We start from the raw sequence: 20211 nt of genomic DNA, 5'->3' as shown, positions 1-20211 counted from the left end.
GAAGAAAGTTCTTAAAACAAGTCAGTCATTACAACACAATGACAATGGAGGAAGTTCTTAGAACAAGTCAGTCATTACAACACAATGACAATGAAGGAAGTCCTTAGAACAAGTCAATCATTACAACACAATAACAGTGGAGGAAGTTCTTAGAACAAGTCAGTCATTACAACACAATAACAATGGGGGAAGTTCTTAGAACAAGTCAGTCATTACAATATAATAACAGTGGAACATATTTCCCGTCACATCAAACATGCTTGCCCTTTCAGTCATGTGGGCATTATATGTGACGGTCAATCCCACTATTTGTTGGTAAAAGAGTAGCCAAATAGCTAGCGGTGGGAGGTTATGACTGCCTTCTCTCTAGTCTTACGCTGCTAAATTAGGGACAGCTAGCAAATATAGCCCTCGTGTAGCTTTGCACAAAATTCAAAACAAAGGAAAGAAACAAATTAATATAAGAGTTAAAATATTACAGAAATAAGATAACACAAACACTTAAACCTAATGACACCTATAATACAAACTAAAAGTGGGCTTACCAAAATGCTTGTGACTGCCTGTGAAAGTGGGCCATAGATACCATAGGTATGGCCAGTAATCCACCCAATGTCAGCAGTACAGAAGTATACATCCCCTGGGTGACAGTCAAACACGTATTTGAAAGTTTCAGCTGCGTATAGCATGTACCCACCAGTTGTGTGGACCACACCTTTAGGTTTTCCAGTAGAACCACTAAAACCAAAATATCACTAACTGAGAAATACTCAACTGTAACAATATATTTTTTATGGTTTGCTGTTAACACAGTAACACTGCAGTACAGCTAAGTATTAAACCTAGTGGCACCCAGCAATATAAACTGTCGTACAGAGTTTCCCAGAGGATTTCAGATCTGGGAGTGAAATCGACTTGGATTAGATATTCTGAAAATGTAAGTAAGAAAATAACTCACGTAACAGTGACATGTTGCCCTTGTATAACAACGAATTATGGTATTTGTGTGGTGGGGTTGAACAAAGTTTTGTTTATAACACACTTGACACTGGTAAAAGTTGTCACCAGTTAACAAGAAACATGAGAACATTATTTCACCTAACAGTTAATCATCTGCCAATTACCTTTTGTCTCATTAATTTGACAGGCTTCACAAAAGTTGTTTTAGTTTTAATTACGGATTTTCTGTAATTCAGTTTCACAGTTTTTGATAATAATTTTCATTTCCTTCTATCACTTAAGGATTATTTACAAATCGGGAAAGAAAACCATCTTAATTAGATCAACCTTACAACAAATATAATAGAGTAAGTTTGGATCATTTATACAACCTTGTTGCCAGAGCAATGAACAAGTAATGTTGAAAAGAAAAAAAACATAATATCAAAGTGTACGTACAAACAAATACTATCCAAAATTGACACGTCATGTTGTCCATTCACCGTTCATATACTAGCTGTGTGTTCCTAGAACAATCAATAAGGTTGTCACGTCGTGATTGACCTAGAGAAATCTACTGCCAGTGGTTATGAACATTTTAAGTACAACAAAATGTGACCTGATTTCAATGGAAATGATTCACTTGTGTAAAAGTAGATATGATGTTTTGTGAAAAATCTGTACATGATGAAGAAATGTGGACATCATTTTCAGATTCTGGAATTACTGTAAGCAAGTCAACATTTCAAAACAATAAATTGGATCAGGCCTGAAGTATTTGATCACTTGACACACGAGTCTGTGTGATAATCCTATCAAAGATTGGTACCTTTTTACCACAAACTGTGTAGAACAGACTAATCAGATATGACCAATTAACAGGTCACCTGCTCGACAGCTTACCCACAAATATACAAATTCTCATTTTATCAATAATTGAGAAATCAGTGCCTAAAGTGCTTGTAGGTTTTAATTAGCTGAGAACCCTTAGTTTCATGTGGACATATTTGAGAAAATGCTCAAACATCATAAAACTAAAATTATTCATTTGTAAATACACTTGTATGTTTCGTATTCTATAAGCGATGAACTCAATACTGACCAAGTACTGTTAAACTGTAAACACGCTGTGATTTTCTACACATTTATCTGGAAACACATTATTTCAACAATCGATTGGGTCAACACAACCTCCAAGGGAAACTATCTTATCTGAAATATTTAACATACTAAATTATTGGTATGATAAACACATATGTATCAAAATTAACAGTTGATGTGTCGTTTATAGGAACAGAGTCGTTCAAAATCAACACAACACTTTATATTTTTCTCAAACTTAGAATCTGTGAATTTCTTCAACTAGTAGTAAATAAAATGTACAAAAGTCACCTGGTGTACAACAAAAACAGTGGATCTTCAGAATCCACCCACTCTGGATCACAGACATCACTGACCTCAGTCATTACATCATCCCACCAACAGTCGACATGTGGGTTCCAGGGTGTCTGGAAATAAAACAAAAAATGTAGTAATTCTGAAACCTTGAAACTGAACACGTTTATTAACCAGTGACGTAATATAAACATTTCTGTACCATTAACAACTGCAGGTGGAAACATTAGTACATGAAATTTACAGAACTCTGGTGAAATCACACTTGATGAAATGGTTATCACAGCTGTAACAGACTTCTATGTGAAAACACACAGTTCATCATTGTGGTCCACAGTAGCACTATCAAAACATATTGTATGTTATAGTTTAACACTACTGTGAAAACCATCAGTAGCACTATCAAAACATACTGTATGTTATTGTTTAACACTACTGTGAAAACCATCAGTAGCACTATCAAAACATACTGTATGTTATAGTTTAACACTACTGTGAAAACCATCAGTAGCACTATCAAAACATACTGTATGTTACTGTTTAACACTACTGTGAAAACCATCAATAGCACTATCAAAACATACTGTATGTTACTGTTTAACACTACTGTGAAAACCATCAATAGCACTATCAAAACATACTGTATGTTACTGTTTAACACTACTGTGAAAACCATCAGTAGCACTATCAAAACATACTGTATGTTACTGTTTAACACTACTGTGAAATCCATCAGCAGCACTATCAAAACATACTGTATGTTACTGTTTAACACTACTGTGAAAACCATCAGTAGCACTATCAAAACATACTGTATGTTACTGTTTAACACTACTGTGAAAACAATCAGTAACACTATCAAAACATACTGTATGTTACTGTTTAACACTACTGTGAAAACAATCAGAAGCACTATCAAAACATACTGTATGTTACTGTTTAACACTACTGTGAAAACCATCAGTAGGACTATCAAAACATACTGTATGTTATTGTTTAACACTACTGTGAAAATCATCAGTAGCACTATCAAAATATACTGTATGTTACTGTTTAACACTACTGTGAAAACCATCAGTAGCACTAACAAAACATACTGTATGTTACTGTTTAACACTGCTGTGAAAACCATCAGTAGCACTATCAAAACATACTGTATGTTATAGTTTAACACTACTGTGAAAACCATCAATAGCACTATCAAAACATACTGTATGTTACTGTTTAACACTACTGTGAAAACCATCGGTAGCACTATCATAACATACTGTATGTTACTGTTTAACACTACTGTGAAAACCATCAGTAGCACTATCAAAACATACTGTATGTTACTGTTTAACACTACTGTGAAAACCATCAGTAGCACTATCAAAACATACTGTATGTTACTGTTTAACACTACTGTGAAAACCATCAGTAGCACTATCAAAACATACTGTATGTTATAGTTTAACACTACTGTGAAAACCATCAGTAGCACTATCAAAACATACTGTATGTTACTGTTTAACACTACTGTGAAAACCATCAGTAGCACTATCAAAACATACTGTATGTTACTGTTTAACACTACTGTGAAAACCATCAGTAGCACTATCAAAACATACTGTATGTTACTGTTTAACACTACTGTGAAAACCATCAGTAGCACTATCAAAACATACTGTATGTTACTGTTTAACACTACTGTGAAATCCATCAGCAGCACTATCAAAACATACTGTATGTTACTGTTTAACACTACTGTGAAAACCATCAGTAGCACTATCAAAACATACTGTATGTTACTGTTTAACACTACTGTGAAAACAATCAGTAACACTATCAAAACATACTGTATGTTACTGTTTAACACTACTGTGAAAACAATCAGAAGCACTATCAAAACATACTGTATGTTACTGTTTAACACTACTGTGAAAACCATCAGTAGGACTATCAAAACATACTGTATGTTATAGTTTAACACTACTGTGAAAACCATCAGTAGGACTATCAAAACATACTGTATGTTATTGTTTAACACTACTGTGAAAATCATCAGTAGCACTATCAAAATATACTGTATGTTACTGTTTAACACTGCTGTGAAAACCATCAGTAGCACTATCAAAACATACTGTATGTTATAGTTTAACACTACTGTGAAAACCATCAATAGCACTATCAAAACATACTGTATGTTACTGTTTAACACTACTGTGAAAACCATCGGTAGCACTATCATAACATACTGTATGTTACTGTTTAACACTACTGTGAAAACCATCAGTAGCACTATCAAAACATACTGTATGTTACTGTTTAACACTACTGTGAAAACCATCAGTAGCACTATCAAAACATACTGTATGTTACTGTTTAACACTACTGTGAAAACCATCAGTAGCACTATCAAAACATACTGTATGTTATAGTTTAACACTACTGTGAAAACCATCAGTAGCACTATCAAAACATACTGTATGTTACTGTTTAACACTACTGTGAAAACCATCAGTAGCACTATCAAAACATACTGTATGTTACTGTTTAACACTACTGTGAAAACCATCAGTAGCACTATCAAAACATACTGTATGTTACTGTTTAACACTACTGTGAAAACCATCAGTTGTACTATCAAAACATACTGTATGCTACTCTTTAACACTACTGTGAAAACCATCAGTAGCACTATCAAAACATACTGTATGTTACTGTTTAACACTACTGTGAAAAACATCAATAGCACTATCAAAACATACTGTATGTTACTGTTTAACACTACTGTGAAAACCATCAGTAGCACTATCAAAACATACTGTATGTTACTGTTTAACACTACTGTGAAAACCATCAGTAGCACTAACAAAACATACTGTATGTTACTGTTTAACACTACTGTGAAAACAATCAATAGCACTATCAAAACATACTGTATGTTATTGTTTAACACTACTGTGAAAACCATCAGTAGCACTATCAAAACATACTGTATGTTACTGTTTAACACTACTGTGAAAACCATCAGTAGCACTATCAAAACATACTGTATGTTACTGTTTAACACTACTGTGAAATCCATCAGTAGCACTATCAAAACATACTGTATGTTACTGTTTAACACTACTGTGAAAACCATCAGTAGCACTATCAAAACATACTGTATGTTACTGTCTAACACTACTGTGAAAACAATCAGTAGCACTATCAAAACATACTGTATGTTACTGTTTAACACTACTGTGAAAACCATCAGTAGCACTATCAAAACATACTGTATGTTATAGTTTAACACTACTGTGAAAACCATCAGTAGCACTATCAAAACATACTGTATGTTATTGTTTAACACTACTGTGAAAATCATCAGTAGCACTATCAAAACATACTGTATGTTACTGTTTAACACTACTGTGAAAACCATCAGTAGCACTATCAAAACATACTGTATGTTAATGTTTAACACTACTGTGAAAACCATCAGTAGCACTATCAAAACATACTGTATGTTACTGTTTAACACTACTGTGAAAACCATCAGTAGCACTATCAAAACATACTGTATGTTACTGTTTAACACTACTGTGAAAACCATCAGTAGCACTAACAAAACATACTGTATGTTACTGTTTAACACTATTGTGAAAACCATCAGTAGCACTATCAAAACATACTGTATGTTATAGTTTAACACTACTGTGAAAACCATCAGTAGCACTAACAAAACATACTGTATGTTACTGTTTAACACTACTGTGAAAACCATCAATAGCACTATCAAAACATATTGTATGTTACTGTTTAACAGTACTGTGAAAACAATCAGTAGCACTATCAAAACATACTGTATGTTACTGTTTAACACTACTGTGAAAACCATCAGTAGGACTATCAAAACATACTGTATGTTATAGTTTAACACTACTGTGAAAACCATCAGTAGGACTATCAAAACATACTGTGTGTTATTGTTTAACACTACTGTGAAAATCATCAGTAGCACTATCAAAATATACTGTATGTTACTGTTTAACACTACTGTGAAAACCATCAGTAGCACTAACAAAACATACTGTATGTTACTGTTTAACACTGCTGTGAAAACCATCAGTAGCACTATCAAAACATACTGTATGTTATAGTTTAACACTACTGTGAAAACCATCAATAGCACTATCAAAACATACTGTATGTTACTGTTTAACACTACTGTGAAAACCATCGGTAGCACTATCATAACATACTGTATGTTACTGTTTAACACTACTGTGAAAACCATCAGTAGCACTATCAAAACATACTGTATGTTACTGTTTAACACTACTGTGAAAACCATCAGTAGCACTATCAAAACATACTGTATGTTACTGTTTAACACTACTGTGAAAACCATCAGTAGCACTATCAAAACATACTGTATGTTATAGTTTAACACTACTGTGAAAACCATCAGTAGCACTATCAAAACATACTGTATGTTACTGTTTAACACTACTGTGAAAACCATCAGTAGCACTATCAAAACATACTGTATGTTACTGTTTAACACTACTGTGAAAACCATCAGTAGCACTATCAAAACATACTGTATGTTACTGTTTAACACTACTGTGAAAACCATCAGTTGTACTATCAAAACATACTGTATGCTACTCTTTAACACTACTGTGAAAACCATCAGTAGCACTATCAAAACATACTGTATGTTACTGTTTAACACTACTGTGAAAACCATCAGTAGCACTAACAAAACATACTGTATGTTACTGTTTAACACTACTGTGAAAACAATCAATAGCACTATCAAAACATACTGTATGTTATTGTTTAACACTACTGTGAAAACCATCAGTAGCACTATCAAAACATACTGTATGTTATATTTTAACACTACTGTGAAAACCATCAGTAGCACTATCAAAACATACTGTATGTTACTGTTTAACACTACTGTGAAAACAATCAATAGCACTATCAAAACATACTGTATGTTACTGTTTAACACTACTGTGAAAACCATCAGTTGTACTATCAAAACATACTGTATGCTACTGTTTAACACTACTGTGAAAACCATCAGTAGCACTATCAAAACATACTGTATGTTACTGTTTAACACTACTGTGAAAACCATCAGTAGCACTAACAAAACATACTGTATGTTACTGTTTAACACTGCTGTGAAAACCATCAGTAGCACTATCAAAACATACTGTATGTTATAGTTTAACACTACTGTGAAAACCATCAATAGCACTATCAAAACATACTGTATGTTACTGTTTAAGACTACTGTGAAAACCATCGGTAGCACTATCATAACATACTGTATGTTACTGTTTAACACTACTGTGAAAACCATCAGTAGCACTATCAAAACATACTGTATGTTACTGTTTAACACTACTGTGAAAACCATCAGTAGCACTATCAAAACATACTGTATGTTACTGTTTAACACTACTGTGAAAACCATCAGTAGCACTATCAAAACATACTGTATGTTATTGTTTAACACTACTGTGAAAACCATCAGTAGCACTATCAAAACATACTGTATGTTACTGTTTAACACTACTGTGAAAACCATCAATAGCACTATCAAAACATACTATATGTTACTGTTTAACACTACTGTGAAATCCATCAGTAGCACTATCAAAACATACTGTATGTTACTGTTTAACACTACTGTGAAAACCATCACGAGAGAGACTTATTTATCTTGCACTGTGCCATTCAGATGGACAAAGCAAACAGTTTACCACCACGTAGATCACAGAAGAAAAAGAACTTTTGGTGTAACATCTAATCACTTCCAACAGTTCAGTGTGTTATATATTAAGATACACTTTGGTTTATTTCTTCAATATTTATAACACACCTTTAAATCATATACAGGTCGTGTCCCGGGTACAGTGACTCTCCCATTTTGTCCATGACCTTGCTTTGGCCCAACATGCTTCGATACAATGTTTGTTTTCACAGTATGTCCCCTATCAAAGCATCAGCATTTAGTAAAAAAAAAACATTTACAACTAAACTTAGTTCATTTACACCTGTTATAATTCTTGTTAAAGAACAGAGACCTCACTCATAACGTTAAACTTTACCAAAAGTAAGGAACTGTTTACCAAGGTAAGTTAAACATAAACATTACAAAAAGTACCGAACTGTTTTATAAAGTGAGTTAAACTTTGTGATGATGAGAAAACCCATTATTGTAGAGAAAATAATATATATGTAGAAACGGCTGGTATGGGAGCCGTTTCGACCTTCTTCGGTCATTCTCAGGTTCACTTTTTCTCTCTTTGTGAACCTGATGATGACCGAAGAAGGTCGAAACGTTGTTCACTCCTCAACATAAAAATTTTCTCAATCCATACTAGCCGTTTTAAAATATGCAAGTTGAACTTTACCTCAGATAATAATAGCTTTTCCACCGAATATCTTTCAAGTAGCAATAAAGTATGTAAAATAAAATAACTTTTGAATGTGTTGAAAATAAAATGTTTTTGTAACACGTTCACAATAAAATGTGAATCTCTGTTGCTGTCAGTTTGCAGTTAATACCCAGCAAAAATGAAATATAATTATTGAAAACAGAACTAATGGAACTTCTGGGTTTGATGAACATAGTGGTTCAAAAAAGGAGAGATATAGGCTTAGGTTTGGCTCTATATCAAGCTATTTCCTTCCGTAATAAGTAATTCAAGGTTTGCGTGTTTGAATCCCTGTCACATCAAACATGTTCGCCCTTCAGCCGTGGGGGCATTATAATGTAGTGATCAATCCTATTATTCGTTGGTAAAAGAGTAACTCAATAGTTAGCGGAGGGTGGTGATGACTGTCTGCCTTCCCTCTAGTCTTACTCTGCTAAGTTATGGGTGTGGTTTTATAATTATGTCTCGAACCGTTTAGGATTCGCAAACCACTGGTTGGATAAAGCTTATCTGAAATGTAGACAGTTTTGTTTTTAACAAAACATCAAATGAATTCTATTTTGTCTACCATTAAATAGAGTTTCCTCTTACGATGTTAAGAGTGCCTTGCATGAAACACATACTGACGTATGTGCTGTAATATTTCTTTCGTAACGATTAAACTCACTAGTCGTGAAAGAGAGATTAGTGAAAGTTAATATTTGACCCTGGTATCACAAGCAGGGTGCTCTGATGTGTTTAATTTTGTGTTGTGTAGTTTGAACATTCTCTCTCGTCCTCAAGTAACACAGAGATCGATATTAAGTAACGCCAGTTACACAATATTGTGTTCAGCCTAAGTAATGGTTGAACTTGAAATAACCTTAATTCAATCTTTTTTCAGCTTACAGTTCTATCTTAAGACATGTCCGGTACCATACTTCTCAATATCATTCAGTTTGAAAACTCTATCACTCACTACCAGTAAGGATGTGTGTGTATATTCTGAAGTATAGTGGTGATGCTTAAAAAGCCAAAACTGTTAAGAGGTTGAAATTCACAAGTGTTGTAACATTTCCACATAGTAAAAAGATAAACATATAAAAAGGTTGGAAGTCTTACTTTTCATTACAATATCTCAAAGCCTCGTCAACAATTTCTTTCAAATTTAGTAACTTCGTACCCCTCCATGCGCCATCTAGTGGTAAAATAATAAGATACATAAACCTGGCACAAAATTATTTTAAAAACTAACATACTTTTTAATGTTCTTTAGTGGCATAATTTATACTGTATCAAGGAAAATATTTATATTTAATAAGATTCCTGACAATAAACTAATAACGATTAAAAGTAGACTAAACTATGTATGTTTACATATTAACTAATTCTGTTTTTTTATGCATAATATTAATATTATTATGGTACATGAAAGTGTACGACCGTACCTGATTAAAATTACTCTGAGGCCTAAACAACATTTATGGTTCAGATTTCCCAACCAAACAAATATGGGAAGTGGATAAGGTTGTTTTTTAAGCCATGAAAGAACAAACAGTAGATAATTCTATTTTTATTTTATTCGTATAGCCAAAACACACTCAATTTCACACAGTATTAAGTGGCAGTTGGAATTCAGCTTTTACACAGTTATTTTATCTCTGATTCTGATAATAGATGTCGTTTTCAGTTACTTAACATCATTCCAATATATCTTTGGTTTCTCCTTGAAGACCACTTTAATTCTTACCTTGAAATTTATTGAAACACACAATTTATTAAGAATATGAGGTACAATGGATTCATTGGCTGTTAAAGTAAACCCAGATGAAACATACAATTTAATAAGAATATGAGGTACAATGGATTAATTGGCTGTTAAAGTAAACCCAGATGAAACATACAATTTATTAAGAATATGAGGTACAATGGATTCATTGGCTGTTAAAGTAAACACAGATGTACTCAATCCTTTCTCTACCTTTAAGTTATGTTTTAACCAAACGTTTCGAAAGGTTTGGTTGGAGAGAGATTGAAGTAGATGTCTGGATTTTTTCCCCCAAAGTTTAAGAAATAATTTGAATCAGTTACAATTTAAACCAGAATCAGCGAGTGAATCTGTAGCTATGGTTACGGTAACCAGAGCACGGTTCTGCCAGTTCGTTCAGTCTAGTGTTTTAAACTTTTGGTTTTTGTTTGCAACATAACACTGAAGATGTAAGAAAGTTCTATGAGTACTAGTGAAGTTAATAGGTAAATGTGAAAGTCAAGAAGAACATATAACAGTCACGCTATATCTACCACATACATATTTTAGTCACCAAGACTCACCAGACCGGACAGGATACAACAGATGGAGTAGTTAAACTATGTATTTCATCAACAGTAACTGTTACGTTTTAAATAATTCACAAATTAGAATTACGATAAGAACTAATTACACAGAATAATTTGTTGCTATTTATGAAACCAATTATCTATTATTATTACTTGAATAAATTTTACAATTATTCAAAGAAACAGCGAACAAGTTTTCTTGAAATTACGCCAAGCGTTTGTTATATAAAATTACGGAACTTGTACCAATAATATTTTAAGGTATGATTAAGTGGACTTGTAATTTTATTTTTACTGAACCTGTCCAGTGATAGAATCCTAAGAGTACTGGTTAAAATGTACATGTGTTTGTCACGTAAAATGTTTTTGTTACTCTGCTGTGGAATGTTAAATATACCATAATGAAAAACAGTTTATAAAGAACAAATTATACATCCCGAAATATTTTACCTGTAGTAACGACGATAGAACATTGGGCATCAACAATCCTCTCTGCCAACGATTGTGAGGAAAACCCAGCAAACTACATAAAGACAGTACGATGAAATATACAAACCAACATATAAGTATATTAAGGTGTAATTTAGTTTAATGGTTATACCACATGACGATATGTACTAGATGTGGTCATATGTATTTATAATCTTAGAAAAGTATGAACTTTTAAAATCTGTGTGTGTTAACTTCACATTTTCAACAAGAGAACCTCATTAGCAACTCATGCTTAAGTAATCCATAGACTTAATTAACCAGAAGATGAAATATGGATACTTCTTTGACTTAACTTTATAATATGTATGTAAACTTACAATAACTGAGTGAATCGCTCCTATCCTGGAACATGCCAGTATGGCCACCACAAGTTCTGTTACCATGGGCATATAAATGGCAACACGATCTCCCTTAGTTACACCTACAGATATGTTGAGAAAAAAAAATCTCATTTTGGACGTATTTTAAACCCGGCATCTGAACTGTTGTATTTAGAATATAAAGAAAAGATTATTTTAATATTTGCTAGAAGTAGCACGTCAAGGTGAGATTAATGCAAACAAGTTTCGTTTGGTTCGTTTTGAATTTTGCCCAAAGTACTCGAGGGTTATCTACGCTAGCTGTCCATAATATAGCAGTGATAGAATGGAGGAAAAGCAGGCAGCTGGTGGACACTGCCAACTCTTGGACCACTCTTTTAACAAATGATTGAGGGTCACATACACAGGGCTAAAAACTTGTTTGGTGACGGGTATTTGAACCCATGACTCGTACATCGCGAATTGAGCGCCCTAACCATCAGCCCAACAAAAACATGTATTAGTGGTATCATTTTATCTGGTGAATAAATATAATACTCAGAAGAAGGAAGAAATTGTTATTGGCTTACCAGGCTTCACGACAGTACTGATACTTTAAACAAACATCTAATCACTCGAAACGTAGCTTATGTAATTGTTTAGCTCATAAGCAGGTTTGATAGTCATAACAATGAATAAACAATAAAAGCATTCGATGAGGAAATTTAAATTTAGCCATAGACATCGCAAGGAACAAAAGGCTTACCTTTCTGTTTCAAAACGTTTCCAAATTTACAGACTTCTTTCAGAAGTTGGGAATAGGTAACACTGAAACAGTCTTGTGGGTCATTACCTACCCTGTAGTAAAAGTGTTTTATTAAAAGATAAAATGGTTATCAATCAATATTCGATGATTTTATAATAAGTATGATACACAGCTGGACAAAATCTTAAGGCCAACGAACATAAAGAAAAAAATATGCATTTTGCGTTGTTAAACTCAACACTTATTTGAGTAGAGCTTCGAAAGATGAAAATAAGAAAAGGGAAAATAAAAAAAAATGTTTTTAGCATTTAATATGGAAAATGTGAACATTACAAAATTAGCCTAAATACTAGCTGGTCAAAAGTTTAAGACCATACCAAAAAGAAGTCCTAAACAGGGTAGGAAATGCCCAACAAGAGGTCTCAGTAGTGAGCTGCACGACCGTCATTGCGAATAACTGCAAACATTCGCTTTGGCATGATCAATATAAGCGTTTGCAGAAGGTTGGCTGGAATTTTATTCCAAGTGGTGAAGATGGTTTCACGAAGATCAAGCACTGTTTGGAATTGATGTCCATTTCTATATACTTCCCTTGCCATCTACTCCCAAACATTTTCAATGGGGTTCAGTTTGGGCGAACACGCTGGATGGTCCAAAAGAATCACGTTATTCGCCATGAAAAAGTCCTTTGTCCTGCGGGCATTTTGGATTGTAGCGTTGTCCTGCTAAAAGATCCAGTCATTTCCACACAAGCGAGGGCTTTCAGTCAATAAAGATGCTCTTTCCAACATGTCAATGTAGCCAGCTGCTGTTTGACGTCCCTGTATAACCTGAAGCTCCATCGTTTCATGGAAGGAGAAAGCACCCCAGATCATGATGGAACCTCCTCCACTGTGTCGTGTAAAAAATGCCTCTGGTGGGGTATCCTTATCATGCCAGTAACGTTGGAAGCCATCTGGACCATCCAGGTTAAATTTTTTCTCATCAGAGAACAAAATCTTCTTCCACATTTCTACGTCCCATGTTTGGTGCTTCTCAGCAAAGTTTAATTGAACTGTTTCGTGGTGTGGAAGGAGGCGTGGCCTTTGAAGACGTTTGGGGTTTTTAAAGCTTTTCTCTCGTAGATGCCGTCTTATTGTTTTTGAGCTGCCGTAAGGGCCTTAATCTAGTTTGACGATTGGTTGCTGTCTCGCCTGACAATTTGTCGAATCCTCCTGCTCAACGCCGGCGAAATATTCTTGGGCCGACCACTTGAAATTCTCGTTCCGTATTCCTCAGGGTCTTTTTAAGAAATTTGCAACAGCAGTTTTACTACACCCAATCTCATCAGCGACGGCACGTTGAGAGAGACCTTGCTTTTGCAGCTTGATAATTCTGTCACGTTCAAACTCTGTCAACTTTTTAGCCTTTGCCATGTTTTTACTCAATGTAACACAGGAGATGTCAGTGAGAGATGTTGACAACGCTAATGCTTGAACACAAATGACTAAATTTCTTTACATGTTTACCGATTAACGCTTCATTTCAGTATGGTCTTAAACTTTTGACCAGTTAGTAGTTAGGCTAGTTTCATAGTGTTCACATTTTCCCTATTAAATGCTAAAAAGTTTTTATTTTTTCCTTTTTCTTATTTTCATCTTTCGAAGCTCTACTCAAATAAGTGGTTGAGTCTAACAACGCAAAATGCATATGTTTTTCTTCATGTTCATTGGTTTTAAGATTTTGACCAGCAGCTGTGTATGTTAGATTTTTAACGTTCTTTAGAGAACGTTGATAGCTGACAGTTAGTGTAATTAATGAGTTACAAAACTTTAGTAAGTGTGGTTTGTTTTATAGCAGAGCCACATCGGGCCATGTGACACTTAGTGTAATTAATGAGTTACAATACTTTAGATTTCAAGAACTCGTTAGTATGTGTGCATTGTTTTATAGCAAAGCCACATCGGGCCATCTGACACTCAGTGTAATTAATGAGTTACAATACTTTAGATTTCAAGAACTCGTTAGTATGTGTGCATTGTTTTATAGCAAAGCCACATCGGGCCATCTGACACTCAGTGTAATTAATGAGTTACAATACCTTAGATTTCAAGAACTCGTTAGTATGTGTGGTTTGTTTTATAGCAAAGCCACATCGGGCCATCTGACACTTAGTGTAATTAATGAGTTACAATACTTTAGATTTCAAGAACTCGTTAGTATGTATGGTTTTTTATAGCAAAGCCACATCGGGCCATCTGACACTTAGTATAATTAATGAGTTACAATACCTTAGATTTCAAGAACTCGTTAGTATGTGTGGTTTGTTTTATAGCAAAGTCACGTCGGGCCATCTGACACTGAGTGCAATTAATGAGTTACAATACTTTAGTATGTGTGCATTGTTTTATCGCAAAGCCACATCGGGCCATCTGACACTCAGTGTAATTAATGAGTTACAATACTTTAGATTTCAAGAACTCGTTAGTATGTATGGTTTTTTATAGCAAAGCCACATCGGGCCATCTGCTGTGTTCACCGAGGGAAAGCGAACCCCTGAATTTAACGTTGTAAATTCGTATATTTACCACTATCCCACTAAAGGACATCTCGCAAGTCTGTTACCGTAGAACATGCTGAAATTTTGTTAAAATTTGGTAGAAAAAGAGTACTATTTCTAAATCATATTCTCTGAATAAACATACTAATTTCATCTTCTGTGACAGTAAACTTTTACAATAAAAGTAGACATTCGACAGATGAATTTATTAGACTAGAGCAGCGGTTCTCAAACTCTTTGGTCTCACGACCCCTTTACACTTTGAAAACAACACTGAGGACCCACAATTAGCTTCTGTATTATTATCGATATTTATAGTATTAGAAATTAAAATTGAGAAGTTTTTTAAATATTGATTTATTAATTCATTTAAAAATAACAATAATAAACCTTTGAATGTTAAACCTAACATATTTTTTACTAAAAACAACTATTTTCCAAAACAAAAAAAAATTTTAGTAAGATGAGTGGCATTGTTTTACATTTTTGAAAATATCTTTAATGTCTGGCTTAACAGAAGCCAGCTGAATTCTCATATCTGATGTCTGGCTTAACAGAAGACAGCTGGATTCTCATATCTGATGTCTGGCTTAACAGAAGACAGCTGGATTATGATATCTGATGTCTGGTTTAACAGAAGCCAGCTGGATTCTCATATCTGATGTCTGGTTTAACAGAAGCCAGCTGGATTCTCATATCTGATGTCTGGTTTAACAGAAGCCAGCTGGATTCTCATATCTGATGTCTGGTTTAACAGAAGCCAGCTGAATTCTCATATCTGATGTCTGGTTTAACAGAAGCCAGCTGAATTCTCATATCTGATGTCTGGTTTAACAGAAGACAGCTGAATTCTTATATATGATGTCTGGTTTAACAGAAGACAGCTGGATTCTCATATCTAATGTCTGGTTTAACAGAAGCCAGCTGGATTCTCATATCTGATGTCTGGTTTAATAGAAGCCAGCTGGATTCTCATACCTGATGTTTGGCTTAACAGAAGCCAGCTGGATTCTAATATCTGATGTTTGGCTTAACAGAAGCCAGCTGGATTCTCATATCTGATGTTTGGCTTAACAGAAGCCAGCTGGATTCTCATATCTGATGTTTGGCTTAACAGGAGCCAGCTGAATTCTCATATCTGATGTCTGGTTTAACAGAAGCCAGCTGAATTCTCATATCTGATGTCTGGTTTAACAGAAGCCAGCTGAATTCTCATATCTGATGTCTGGTTTAACAGAAGACAGCTGAATTCTTATATATGATGTCTGGTTTAACAGAAGACAGCTGGATTCTCATATCTGATGTCTGGCTTAACAGAAGACAGCTGGATTATGATATCTGATGTCTGGTTTAACAGAAGCCAGCTGGATTCTCATATCTGATGTCTGGCTTAACAGAAGCCAGCTGGATTCTCATATCTGATGTCTGGCTTAACAGAAGCCAGCTGGATTCTCATATCTGATGTCTGGCTTAACAGAAGCCAGCTGGATTCTCATATCTGATGTCTGGTTTAACAGAAGCCAGCTGGATTCTCATATCTGATGTTTGGCTTAACAGAAGCCAGCTGGATTCTCATATCTGATGTTTGGCTTAACAGAAGCCAGCTGAATTCTCATATCTGATGTCTGGCTTAACAGAAGCCAGCTGGATTCTCACATTTGATGTCTGGCTTAACAGAAGCCAGCTGGATTCTCATATTTGATGTCTGGCTTAGCAGAAGCCAGCTGGATTCTCATATCTTTAATGTCTGGCTTAACAGAAGCCAGCTGGATTCTCATATCTGATGTCTGGCTTAACAGAAGCCAGCTGGATTCTCATATCTGCTTCTGCGTTCAATCTGTTGCGATATGTTGTTTTGGTTGAAGCATATGAAGAAATCCAGCTTCACAGAGATATGTATTTGTAAAAGTGAGGAGTTTTTTAACAGTTTCTTCAGATAACTGTGGATATTCTTCTGTGATACTAAACCAAAACTCGACAAGTGATAGTTTCTTAAAGGTTAGTTGCAATGCGGAATCTGAAACCATATCAATGAACATTTCATACTCTGTTACATTAAAATACATTGGTTTATCATGCACTTTGAATGGATCTTTTACCAATGTACGATTTTGTAACATCATGCATTGGTCATTTTGGAAACTATTGGTTCACTGCAGATCTTCCAAATGTTAACAACTTTCATTATACAAAGAATCACATTGGTTAATATCACTACCGATCTCGTCATAAAGTTTTTTAAGTATTGTCAAGCTCACGATGACGGATACAAGTTGTCCAAAATTCTAATTTTAAAGACTTGAATTTTATCATTGGTAACAAGTACTGTCAGTTGTTTTCCCTGAAGTGACAGGCTCACTTCATTCATTTTCTAGAAAGTGTTTGCCAAATACCAAAGTCGGAATAACCACAGTTTGTCTGTTAGTCGTTCTTTCAAGTATAAATGGTGGTCCATGAAAAAAGCGGGCAGTTTAGCTTCCAACTCAAACAGAAGTATCTCAGAACGGCTGAGATACATTTTTATTTCAAGTTGGTTTCTCTTCATCAAGAATCACAGAAGTGCTTTTCTTCAAGATAACCATCGTACTTCGGTATGGAGCAGTAATCGTTCATGCGAACTTCCCATTTCATCAGACAGAATATTAAAAAGACATGTACTCAAGGGTCGAGATTTAATACAAATCTTTACTGCTTCATCAAGGACATTCTTAAGTGAAACTGGCTTTTTTATTTTTACCGCGAGTGCTTGTTCGTTTGTTTGTTTTTGAATTTTGCACAAAGCTGCTCGAGGGCTATCTGCGCTAGCCGTCCCTAATTTAGCAGTGTAAGACTAGAGGGAAGGCAGCTAGTCATCACCACACACCGCCAACTCTTGGGCTACTCTTTTACCAACGAATAGTGGGATTGACCGAACATTATAACGCCCCCACGGCTAAAACGGCGAGCATGTTTGGCGCGACGTGGAAGCGAACCCGCGACCCTCAAATTACGAGCCGCACGCCTTAACACGCTTGGCCATGTCAGGCCACCGCGAGTGCCAGCAGTTTTAACTACCACCGCTTTTGCACCATCAGTGTAAATGTCAACACATTTGTTCCAGGATAAACCATGAGTTTCAAAAACGTTATTCAACACATTGAATATTTCAGCACCAGTTGTGTTTGTTGGCAAGAATTCACATAAAAGATGATCTTCTTCGATGGTTAGCTGACACTGGTCGAATACAAGCAAAAAAAGCAAGTCCAGTATCGTCTGTAGATTTGTCCATTTGTAAGGCAAAAGTACAATTATGCAGACGAGATATAAATTAATTCTTCATGTTTGCAGGTAATTCTTTAATTCGACGAGTTACTGTATCGTTAGAAAGTGGCGCTGCTGTGATTTCTTTTATTTACATTTCATTCAGCAATGTCAACTGTACAAGGCTTTATTAGTCTCTTAGCTATTGTGTGCCTTTCTCCAATACGATAACTTAACCTGTAAGATGCTTCAGTGAAATACAGACGATACGTGTTTAGTGGTACCAGTGTAAACGAGTGAAATACAAACTATACGTGTTTAGTGGTACTAGTGTAATCTTAAGCGAAATACAGACTATACGTGTTTAGTGGTACTAGTGTAATCTTGAGCAAATACAGACTATACTAGTTTAGTGGTACTAGTGTAATCTTGAGCGAAATACATACTATACGTGTTTAGTGGTACAAATGTAATCTTGAGTAAAATACAGACTATACGTGTTTAGTGGTGGTAGTGTAATCTTGGGTGAAATACAGATTATACGTACTTAGTGGTACGAGTGTAATCTTGAGCGAAATACAGACTATACGTGTTTAGTGGTACAAATGTAATATTGGGCGAAATACAGACTATATGTGCTTAGTGGTACAAGTGTAATTTTCAGTGTAATACAGACTATATGTGTTTAGTGGTACTAGAGTAATACAGAGTGAAATACAGACTATAAGTGTTTGGTATAACTAGTGTAATTTTGAGTGAAATACACACTAAACATATTGTTTGGTGCTAAAGTAACTTGGTTTAAAAATTCAGGCTAAACATATTTGGTTCCAACGTAACTTGGTTTAAACATCGATAAAATAAGCTGTTTGGCATCACTGAAAGTAACGTTCGTTATTCGTTCGTAAGATTCATAATTTCAACAAATCTCAGGTGTTTTACACAAACTACATTAGTTTGATTTAAATAACACATCAAGTTTCTGTTCGTGAATTTTTCTCTAAGTACAAGGAAACAAACAACTTCATATATTTTCCTACATCATTTAATTACATAATCTTGGACGTCGAAGGTCGACCGTCACTTTCTACCTTCAAGACTTTACCAGGTAAAGTAGCAAAAAAACATAAATATGTGACATTTATTCATCATTTTCGTGTAGACAAGGAAAAGTTTCACAAAGTTTCCATGAAAACGTCACTAAATTTACTTGTCACACATCATGACAGGGAAAAATCTAACAAAGTATTTAGTATTCTCAATGTATCTCACAAGGACAAATCTAACAGAGTATTTAGTACTCTCAATGTATCTCACAAGGACAAATCTAACAAAGTATTTAGTGCTCTCATTGTATGTTACAACGACAAATCTAACAAAGTATTTAGTACTCTCAATGTATCTCACAAGGACAAATCTAACAAAGTATTTAGTACTATCAATGTATCTTACAACAACAAATCTAACAAAGTATTTAGTACTCTCATTGTATCTTACAACGATAAATCTAACAAAATATTTAGTACTCTCATTGTATCTTACAACGACAAATCTAACAAAGCATTTAGTACTCTCATTGTATCTTACAACGACAAATCTAACAAAGTATTTAGTACTCTCATTGTATCTTACAACGACAAATCTAACAAAGTATTTAGTACTCTTATTGTATTTTACAACGACAAATCTAACAAAGTATTTAGTACTCTCATTGTATCTTACAACGACAAATCCAACAAAGTGTACTCTTCAAAAAAAGAAACGCAAAAGTGATATTTTTGTTATTTTAAAGAA

The 20211-nt window shown here is 34.6% G+C and overlaps 1 protein-coding gene across 5 annotated transcripts in view; it reads right to left on the bottom strand.

The window, feature by feature from the left end:
- Positions 1-20211, bottom strand: part of LOC143241811 (acetyl-coenzyme A synthetase, cytoplasmic-like) — a 47536-nt gene that overhangs the window by 15701 nt on the left and 11624 nt on the right. For all 5 annotated transcript variants that reach the window (XM_076485078.1, XM_076485076.1, XM_076485079.1 and 2 more), the window contains exons 2-8: positions 12639-12730; positions 11891-11994; positions 11532-11604; positions 9867-9942; positions 8207-8318; positions 2332-2447; positions 546-738 (exon numbers count right to left, since the gene is read on the bottom strand). In XM_076485078.1, the coding sequence (XP_076341193.1) occupies positions 546-738; positions 2332-2447; positions 8207-8318; positions 9867-9942; positions 11532-11604; positions 11891-11994; positions 12639-12730 (766 nt within the window). The remainder of the gene's footprint in view (positions 1-545; positions 739-2331; positions 2448-8206; positions 8319-9866; positions 9943-11531; positions 11605-11890; positions 11995-12638; positions 12731-20211) is intronic.

This window comes from Tachypleus tridentatus, unplaced genomic scaffold, assembly GCF_004210375.1.
Source record: "Tachypleus tridentatus isolate NWPU-2018 unplaced genomic scaffold, ASM421037v1 Hic_cluster_1, whole genome shotgun sequence".
In the NCBI taxonomy this organism is placed as follows: domain Eukaryota; kingdom Metazoa; phylum Arthropoda; class Merostomata; order Xiphosura; family Limulidae; genus Tachypleus; species Tachypleus tridentatus.
This window is presented reverse-complemented; position numbering and strand designations above follow the sequence as displayed.